We start from the raw sequence: 10,371 nt of genomic DNA, 5'->3' as shown, positions 1-10,371 counted from the left end.
GTTTAATATTTTTTCTGTTGTTTTTATACGTTTGAAGAAGGAGTCACCATTTACCTCTATTGTATTGGATTTGGCTGCAACGCTGTTTGCCCTTTAACCTAATCACAACTCACATCTTATCACTAACCTTAACCAGGACCTCAAAATTAAAGTTTTGCCTCATTAAAACCAGACCTTGGTCCTCATGAGTTCTACTGGTCCTTACAGGTTCAGGTTCAGTGTTGTGTTGGAAAAAGATGTCACAAAAATGAGTACACGCACACACACACATTCCAGCTCTGGTCAAAAGAGCTCACGACCTGAATCTCTAACAGTAATGTTGTCATGTCTGCTTTCCTTCACCACTCTTACCTCTTCCTGCCTCTCTCTGTGTGTGTGTGTGTGTGTGTGTGTGTGTGTGTGTGTGTGTGTGTGTGTGTGTGTGTGTGTGTGTGTGTGTGTGTGTGTGTGTGTGTGTGTGTGTGTGTGTGCTCCTGCCTGAGGCTGTAGGTCACTGAGGTCTCTGACAGCTTGAATTGCTCCAGCAGATGTGTGCATGTGTACGTACACACAGTCCTATAGAGCTGGAGGTCGTTCCTTTGTTGCCTTTCACTCACCGTGCTCCGAGCGCTGCTGAGTGAGAAGCAGGGAATTGACCCACAATGACGTTAAAGGAGATTTCATATCTGGACACTTGAATGTTTGGAAAGCTGCAATCATTTCGACCCAATAAAATGAATCACGCTGTGGGAATATGTCAACACGTCCACATATTCTTCGCCACCTCTCTTGCAGACCTCTCTCTGGATGTGTTTCCTCCTCCCTGGGGCGCAGCTGCTTTGAAAGCGGCCTTATCTCTCTTGGGCTGAGGGGTCCGAGTCCGTCCTGCTGCTCCGGGCCAAGGACAGAAAGATGACCTGATGTGTCGTCCTACAAACGTAATCCTCCCACCCACCTCCTCTGCCTGTGAGACAAAGTTCAGCTCTGCTTTTCATTGCACTGTTAGAATATAGAATAAGAAATCACTAAAGCCTTAAATTTGCCACGTTAAAGAAAACAGCAGAAAGCAAATAAATTCACTAACTGTAAAAATATATACATTTAACTTCACAAAATAATCTTCAACACAATGAGAAATAGATACTCCTCACGAAATTCACAGATCTTTCAAGTTAAACTATGTAGGATGAGTACAAAAGAGTAGTGAACAAAGAGTGGAGCTGCACAAGTCGCAATATTTGTCGTGATCATATGTATTTGCCAATTGCCTGAATACACATCCACTCTCTTAATGCACGTCATCCCTCTGTGTCTCCATCGTATGTCAACTGTTCATTTCCCGACTCACACAAACACCCTGAAGATGCTTGTGGATTGTTCCCTGTTGTATAAACATGATAAAGTAAAAACAGAAGGTAACAGAGGAGTCATAGATTCCGCTCAGACTTCATACATGTCCTGACATTTATTGGCTTTCTGTTGCTCTTGTTTGTTCACTTTCTGAACAAATTCCTACACATGTGGTGGAGACAAAGATGTGGTTGAGTGTGGGCGGTGAGTGAATTCACAGAGTCCTTTATACAGAGCGAGCAAATGGAACAAAGGCAGGAACGAAGCCAGAGAGCATGATGTTTGTCAGAAACGGAAAAATAAATGAATCAATAAAAATGTATTTATTTAATAAAATTAAAATTAAATTAAATAATCCTGGATGGACTTAAAAATTATGCAGAAATAAAAGACAAGGGGCAAATACTTCATAAAAATATTCATCAATAATAAAACAACAATAGTTAGTTACTCAAAGGGTATATATGAATAAAATACTATCTAAATGTTAACACAAAATCATCGTTAGTGTTATATATTTGAAACACAATATATATTTCTGTTTCATTTATTCATATATATATACATCACATTACAAGTTGGTTATAAATAAAAATTACAATGTTTGTTACTCACAGGTTTCACAGTAGATACAATATGTTTCTATGTACAAAGACATTAGAAAAACACAACAAAGGTATAAAAGAGCAAACTAAATGAACAAAAAAATACTATATAAAATGAAATAACGCAATGGAAACATGGTGGTGTTAGAGGTTATAAATCTGGACAGAAACCCAGAAAAGAATCTGTAAAATACCACTTTTAATTTTAATGTGGTATCTGCCAGTAAAATCTAAAATGAAATGACATATGTATAACATTAAATCAATGGAAAATCAACCCCCAAAAAAGATTATCTAATGATATAACCACCTGGCTTTAGTATAGAGCTCAAGAGCCGTTGTTATGAAAGTATATGGTTTTGTTTTCACAGCTTATGTCACAGTAAACATCTTTAATATGGATCACAGCTCTGCTTCTCCATCTACTGGCAGTCTAATGGAGGAATCTGAGGGTAATTAGAATTTGTCACTACTATGACAAATTCAAAAGCCGAGGGAGCTAAAGAGGAGATTGTTACAGTATTTATCATTAAAAAAAACTATATTCAACATTTTAAAAATTCTGCTTTCTTTTCTCTTTCTCCCTTTGCTAGAAAAAACCTGAAAGAAACCTCATCTTAACCTGCAGACAGAAATTGAAAGTGTAATTTTGCCAGACTGATAACTTTACAATACCACAAACAATAACACAGATTCCATCTCAGAGCCCAGGTGGCAGTTCTCAGCGTTTCATACCAGATCCTTTTGATGTTCGGCGCATCACAACATACCCACGGAACAAAGTCCTGTTCGCTCAAGGGCGCTGGCACCGCTCCACCCCCTCAAGGTTACAAGTGTATTGTTTACCATTTCACTGCAGTGTTGTGGCGTTTGCATTACCCTGACCTGGCTTGTAACCAGCTCCCACTGCCTATAAAGAGGAAGGGATTGTCTGGGGCAGCTTTCATCATGTTTGTGCAGTCGTGTGCGGGTTGTTTTTTTCAAATTCAAGTCTTCCTATGGATCGGATCCCTGCTTGTGACATGGCGATGACTCCCGTAGGTCTGGCCGCACTGGGGGACCTGGTCTCCACGTCCCCAAACGCCACCGCAGTGGGAACACCGGGCGTCTCGGTGGACACCAGGACCTTGATCCTGCTCGTGTGTGTGCTGCTGGTCGCCTGGAGCCACACAGACAGGAGAACCGTGCCAGGTGGGTCCTCTAGTCGTGTTTGAGCTTTGACACTTCGCAGAGTTTCTTTACTTGTGCCCGTGCTGAAGTATATTTACTGTCATTCGCTACAACAGGTCCACCTTTCTGTCTGGGTCTGGGGCCACTTCTCTCATACGTGAGATTCATGTGGACGGGTATAGGCACAGCCAGCAACTACTACAACAAGAAGTATGGAGACATTGTCAGAGTCTGGATCGATGGAGAGGAGACACTCATCCTCAGCAGGTTTGTCCTGAGTGCTTAAGTATATTCTAGGTATATTTCTCATGATAATTTACAATCTGTAAGTGATTTATTCTTTTTATTTTCACCATAAGGGCATCAGCCGTTTACCACGTGCTGAAGAATGGACATTACACGTCACGTTTTGGGAGCAAGCAGGGACTGAGTTGCATCGGCATGTACGAGAGAGGCATCATCTTCAACAACAACATGTCCCTTTGGAAAAAGATACGCACCCATTTCACCAGAGGTAACATTCTAACACCTTCAGACATATTCACAGGTCCAGGTATTCAGGACTTGAATATTAAAGTCCAGGAAACGTGTGTTTCTGTGTCAGCTCTGACAGGTCCAGGTTTGCAGAAGACAGTGGAGGTCTGCGTCTCCTCCACGCAGACTCACCTGGACGACCTGGACAGTTTGGCTCACGTCGACGTCCTCAGTTTGCTGCGCTGCACCGTGGTCGACATCTCCAACAGACTCTTCCTGGACGTGCCCGTCAATGGTGAGGAGGCATGGATGGTTCATTCTGAAGATGCTGCAAACACACAGGGACTGTGACAGTTTGAGTTCATCAGCTTGGCTCAGTTAAGATGAAGTGAATTTATGCTCCATCTGCGTTGTGTATTTGATGCATCTGTGAACTCTGTGTGCAGAGAAAGAGCTGCTGGTGAAGATTCGGAAGTATTTTGACACGTGGCAAACTGTGTTAATCAAACCAGACATGTACTTCAGATTGGACTGGATCCACCAGAGGCACAAGGCGGCAGTGTGAGTCCACGTTCTCACTCAATTATTCTTACGATCACACTTCTCCAGGTGTTTTTAAGTTATTTTTCTCTTCAGCCAAATATAATATGTCTGTTATCTCACAGCAAGGAGCTGCATGATGCCATAGGGGACCTGGTGGAACAGAAGAGGAGAGATGTGGAGCAGGCAGATAAACTGGACAACATCAACTTCACCACAGGCCTCATATTTGCACAGGTCAGTCTGGGAATCTCGTGTCTGCCATTTCTTTGGTAAAAACTATGAAGTAGGGATGCACCGATATGGAAATTCTTGGCCGATACCGATATTTAAAACAACAATCTAGCCGATAGTCGATACCGATACCGATATTTGTTTATTACTTGAATAATATGAAAAACTGAAAAAGTGACAAGTGTAACTTTAGATGCCTGGCTGTTCACACCGGACCGCATTTCTCCGCGCCGGTCAGCCCGCGATTCTCCGCTTGTTGATGTATGTAACCCGTTCAATGACGTATTCTCCAAGCAAGCCTTTAGCCCCCCCTCTCTTTTTATCTATATGACTGCTTGTGTGGCTGTAGTGGATGGGCAGAGGGGGACATTTAATTATGTGATTGGGAAAATTGGGAAAATTAAAACTCCAGGACAACAGAAGGGGAATACAAAGTATGGGATGCATATTTGATCATTTATATCATATCAAATATGTCATTTATATCGTTTAAAATCATTTTTCAGTCTGTTTCCTGGAGCGTCACGCCTCACGCCGAAACCATCGGTGAAGGGTGCTGGCGCGGAGCGGGCGCATCGCAGCCCATGTGAACCGCACAAAGGTTTAACAGGGGGGTGGATGAGAGGCGCCTGGCTTTCCTTGGCGCTGCGCTGCGCGGCGCTGCGCTTCAGCGCCCGGTGTAAACCCGGCATCAGTGTACCATAATCTGGATGCCAGATTGGCAGGCTGCAGAAAACATACCAATGAACATCGGCCAATGTTATCGGTGAAAGTCAAGTTTATTACCGATACGCCGATGGCAGTAAACGAGGCGAATATCGGCCGCTACCGATATACGGCCGATACATCGGTGCACCACTACTATGAAGCCCTGATTCATTCTTTAAGCCCTTCCACCCCTATGTCTGTTCACTTCCACGTGTTCTCAGAACCACGGCGAGCTGTCTGCGGAGAACGTGGTGCAGTGCGTGCTGGAGATGGTGATTGCGGCGCCCGACACTCTGTCCGTCAGCCTCTTCTTCATGCTGCTGCTGCTCAAGCAGAATCCAGATGTGGAGCTGCAGCTGCTGCGAGAGATTGACACTGTAGTGGGTGAGGAGCTTAAAAACACTGATACTGAATGCAGATTTAAGAATTGTGGAGCCACACAAAAATCCCAAATCCTTGTTTATGTGGTAGTTCTTCCTCTTGTTGAGAGTTAAGAACAGAGGGTTTCACACCTTGTTAAACCCTATGAGGCAAATTGTGATCTGTGAATATGGGCTATAAGAATTGAAATGTGATTGATATCTTCTCCCCGTCTTGCTCTAGGTGAGAGGCAGCTGCAGAACGGCGACCTGCAGAGGCTGCAGGTGCTGGAGAGTTTCATCAACGAGTGTCTGCGCTTCCACCCTGTGGTGGACTTCACCATGCGTCGAGCCCTGTCCGATGACGTCATCGATGGCTACAGGGTACCAAAGGGCATGAACATCATCCTCAACACGGGACGCATGCACCGCACTGAGTTTTTCTGCAAACCTGATGAATTCCGCCTGAGCAACTTTGAGAAAAATGTAAGTAGAGGTTTCTTTTTTTTATTAAATTGAAGGTGAATAAATGAACTTATATGCCGAGAGTCTATTTTCATAGCTAGTGTGAGGTGGGCATGGCCTGGTGAAAAAGTCTGTCATATATTCCCATGCACCAGTAAGGATCAGTCTCATTTGAATCAGAATTTGACAATAGTTGTTTTTTAATGTGGCTACTGTCAATAAAATCTAATGAAATTCAGTTCAGACTTGTAATAATTAATACATATATCGAGTCATAAATACTTGTGTTACAGACTAATACTTGTTGTAAAGTTTTCAGGGTTTCTCATCTGTCTTCTCTCTCCCCCTCCGTCGTCCTCCAGGCTCCTCGACGTTACTTCCAGCCGTTCGGTTCAGGCCCTCGCTCCTGCGTTGGCAAACACATCGCCATGGTGATGATCAAATCCATCCTGGTGACATTGCTTTCCCAGTACTCTGTGTGCCCCCACAAGGGCCTGACCCTGGCCTGCCTCCCACAGACCAACAACCTGTCCCAGCAGCCTGTGGAGCATCAGCCCGAGGCCCCACAGCTCAGCATGAGATTCTTACCCAGACAGAGAGGAAGCTGGCAAACACTCCCAGACTCCGACCTTTAGCTCTCCCTGCACATTCACACATATACTGTACATATATCTGATCTACACGGCTTCATCTAGGTTGTTTTATCTCATGACTGTACAAAGCTAACTTTTATAATTTAATACGTGTTAAACTTGTATTGTTACTGGAACTAATATGCATAATGTGAAAAGTTAAGATTAATACTGGATTAAATGAAAATTATTGTGCCAATATTAGGTATTGTTTTATCATTTTTTATACATACAGTACGTAATCACGTGAAAATAATTGGTGCATTTTCCAAGTAGGAAATTGACACGTTTAAAAATCACCAACACCAACAGACCTCCTCAATCCAACTGTTTTGAATGTTTATTGTTTAAACTGTTTATCATTTTTGATTCCTTATTCATTTTGGATACATTAATATTGTAAGTGCTTTTGTGGAGTTTTACCTAGAGTGCCTTGGAGTTTTTTGTTTGAAAGTTTCTATATGAATAAAGTGTACTTACATCATTGGAGGACAGTAGTTTCTATGTTATGTAGAAAGCAGAACAAACACCAACATGAAAAACCACATGAAGAATAATAAAAATACACACTGTATATTTGATGGAGAGAGTGAAAAAAAGTTATATTTTTTCTAATAAAAACAACCCCATCAAAGAATTGGCCAGGAGAGGGCGCTACAACCCATAACATAAGAGGTCTCATCATCTGCATCACCTTAATAAACCCTCCAATCTGTTCATTACATTCAATTGCTCTGCCTGTGGGCAAACAGGGTTTTCATCTCACTCACAGATGCTTCAGTTTGTTTTGCTTCCACTTAAACACTGGGGCCCCTCAGAGGACGACGGTTAAAAACCACAGGAGCTCTGTGCAAACATGTTTGTTTGAGAAACAGAGATAGAGGTTCCCGGGAGGAGGACGAAAATATTGAGTCCAAAAAAGGTTTTCAGTTGTGCGGTGCAGTTTCTCCAGAAATGTCAGACATCAGCTTTCAATCAGTAATGCAAGAAACCGAAATGTCTAAAATAAACAGTCTCAATGTCACCGACTAAGTGCTGGGTGGGTGAATCAACGATGGCAAATCAATGACCATTTCACCGGCTCAGCAACAAGTCTACCCAGTGTGTGTGTATGTGGGTGTGTGTGTGTGTGTGCTTGTCTTTCTATAGTTATGAGGGCCAATCTTGGTTCAATACCATCATTGCGAGGATATTTTGTTCCTCACAAATTCAAAGGATTGTTTGAGGATTAAGATTTGGTTTTAGAGTTAGGGTTGAAGTTTGGTTAGGTTTAGGCTTAGGCTTAGGGTTAGGGGTTAGGGGTTAGGGTTAGGGGTTACGGGTTAGGGTTAGGGGTTAGGGTTAGGGTTAGGCGCTCCACATAGACAATGAATGGGGTCGGGTCCTCTTCCAAAATTCCACATTCCAAATTCTGAATTTTCCCAAATTTACAATGTAATGCCTAAGTAATGCGAGCAATTATGTTTTCAGCGGGGCTCGAACCCTGAACCCTGGGATCAATAAAAGAACTGCTCTGCATGACTTGGCATCAGTGGATAGGTGTCAATGAGCTCAGCAGCTGTTATTCTTTACAAAACTTTTATTCGTATCTGTAAGATAATCTTTGAAGTTGTATTGATCGCAGTGTCAGAGTTGGGTGATTAAACACATTCTCTATAAAGTGCTTACAGATGCAGAACTAATGGAAAGCTCTGGATGTGTATGCAGTGATAGTGATAGCGGCACCAACTGATCATTATTTAAATGTCAGCGCCATCTAGTGGTCAAACCACCAAATGCAAAGAAGGAGGTTTGATGAGATATTCTTGAATAACGTTTTTTGTGAAGGTTGTAGAGACTTGAGAAGTGCGTTCGTCTAAACTAATTCGGGTACGCCCGATCGATTGGTACCATCCCCGAGGTTCTACGACCTTCCAAAGTGGTCAAACCACCAAATGCAAATAAATCTGAGGAGATATTCTTGAATAACTTTTTTTGTGAAGGTCGTAGAGACTTGAAAAGTGCGTTCGTCCTTCCTGTTGGCTCAGAGGGAAACAAAAAGCACGCCCACGTTCAGCGGGATGCCAGCTGTCAGTCAAAAGTGGTTTCAAATCAATCGGACCTTGTATGGTTGAAGAGGCCTCAGAAATGTTACTCAGAAGGCCCCCATTGACTTAACATTGGTGACCTTCTGACCTCGCTAAAAATCTAACCTGTAAAGCCCCACAAGTCAGGAACGGTAAGAGCCACAGGGATGGGAAATAGTGTTCCTGAGAGCTCTGGGTCAGCTCTATCACATATGTCAGAATCAGATCGATAGCTCACTGCTTTCTCTTGGAGCTCCAAAGAGGTTGCAAATGCAATCAGTACCATGAAGACTTATTGCCCCCAAGACCATTTGTCTGACTCAGGCTGGGGTTTCCAACTTTGTCATCCTGGGTCGTACAGTCACAACCAAGACATCTACGGAAAGGCCTTGGCGCCCTGAATGACTGAGCGGTAAAAGCAAATGTGTACGCCTTTCCTGGGCGGCGCTAGGGGGCGCCAAATTGTGAGATTTTGCACCTCGTTAAGGGTTGTATCTCTTTGACAGAAGCAGTGAGGGATTTGGGACAGACATGGTTGGAAAGCTCTCAAAGAGTTGTATTACATATGTCAGCGCCATTTAGGTGGCGCTGTTCTGGAGCCAACTCTTCAAATTTAGGAACCATTCTGGGATCCTTGCTGTAGGCCCAGAGGTCTGAAATTTTGCACATCCTCTCCCCTGGTGACCCCGATAGCACAGCCTGGTTTTCAAAGCTCTGCCAATTACAGGGCCGGAGATATAGCCGACAACCTTTTCTGCACCCGGGGTCCACCGTTCAGGCCCCGAAACACCCAGGGGCCTCAAACTTTCAGCGGAGCTTCATCCAGGTACCAAAACGGTGCAGAAAACTTTGGTGGCTCTAGCTCAACCGGAAGTATAAATGCACCTCAATAAAATGTGGGGTCTGTTAAGAGGCACTGCAAAGGGGGCCCCTAGCCCGGGACCCCAACAAGGTAGAGGACTGAAATTTGCCACACACTCTCCCCTGGGGCCCTTGAAGGCTCTGCATGGTTTTCAAAGCTCTGAAGGTTACAGGGCCGGAGATAGAGCCGGGAGCCACAGCTTGGGCCCCGAACCACCCAGGGGCCGCACACTTTCAGTGGAGCTTCCAGAGGCACCCAGACGGTGCACATAAACGTTGGTGGATCTACCTCAACCGCAAGTAATTTGTTACATGCTCTCCCCTGGGGCCCTTTAAGACTCAGCCCGGTTTTCAAAGCTCAACCACAAGTACAAAATCAAAGTGGCCTCTGTCTGGGCCCCTTAGCATTTACAAGTCTGAAATTTTGCACACCCTCTCCCCTGATGACCCCAATGGCTCAGCCTGGTTTTCAAAGCTCTGCCAATTACAGGGCCGGAGATATAGCCGGGAGCCACAGCTCTGGCCCCGAGGCACCCAGGGGCCCCAGATTCGCAGCAGAGCTTAAGCTCAGCACCCAGGAGGTGCATGAAAAATCTGGTGGCTCTAGCTCAACCAGAAGTAAAAAAACCACCTCTAACTTTTGTCTCAGCTGCTGACTGCACAGATGGCCTGTACTGAATGGACACTGAAAAGGGCCACTGTCCGGGCCCCTTAGCAGCGAGAGGTCTGAAATTTTGGATGAGCTCTCCCCTGCGGCCCTTGGTGGCTCAGCCCGCTTTTCAAAGTTCTGCCAGTTACAGGTCCAAAGATGATGCCAGAGGCCAGTTGATCCTGAAATCCACACAGGTGCAGTTCGGTCCCCGAGCCATGCAGGGGCCCCAGATTTGCAGCAGAGCTTAAGCTCGGTACCCAGGAGGTGCATTAAAAA

At 44.4% G+C, this 10,371-nt stretch overlaps 1 protein-coding gene across 2 annotated transcripts; it reads left to right on the top strand.

Moving 5' to 3' along the window:
- The first annotated feature begins 2,930 nt into the window (after positions 1-2,930).
- Positions 2,931-6,909, top strand: LOC118103743 (aromatase-like). 2 transcript variants are annotated; one of them, XM_047342120.1, is made up of 9 exons: positions 2,931-3,075; positions 3,168-3,371; positions 3,464-3,618; positions 3,709-3,873; positions 4,025-4,139; positions 4,244-4,355; positions 5,282-5,444; positions 5,664-5,905; positions 6,247-6,909. In XM_047342120.1, exons 1-9 carry the CDS (start codon positions 2,933-2,935, stop codon positions 6,517-6,519), a joined length of 1,572 nt encoding a protein of 523 aa, XP_047198076.1. In that variant the 5' UTR covers positions 2,931-2,932; the 3' UTR covers positions 6,520-6,909. The 2 variants fall into 2 exon arrangements, with proteins under 2 accessions (XP_047198076.1, XP_047198075.1); XM_047342119.1 differs by having other exon boundaries at positions 2,931-3,125; positions 3,221-3,371.
- Positions 6,910-10,371: the final 3,462 nt, after the last annotated feature.

This window comes from Hippoglossus stenolepis, chromosome 11, assembly GCF_022539355.2.
Source record: "Hippoglossus stenolepis isolate QCI-W04-F060 chromosome 11, HSTE1.2, whole genome shotgun sequence".
Classification (NCBI taxonomy): Eukaryota; Metazoa; Chordata; class Actinopteri; order Pleuronectiformes; family Pleuronectidae; genus Hippoglossus; species Hippoglossus stenolepis.
The sequence above is the reverse complement of the archived record's forward strand: the minus strand, read 5'-3'. Positions and strand labels throughout refer to the sequence as shown.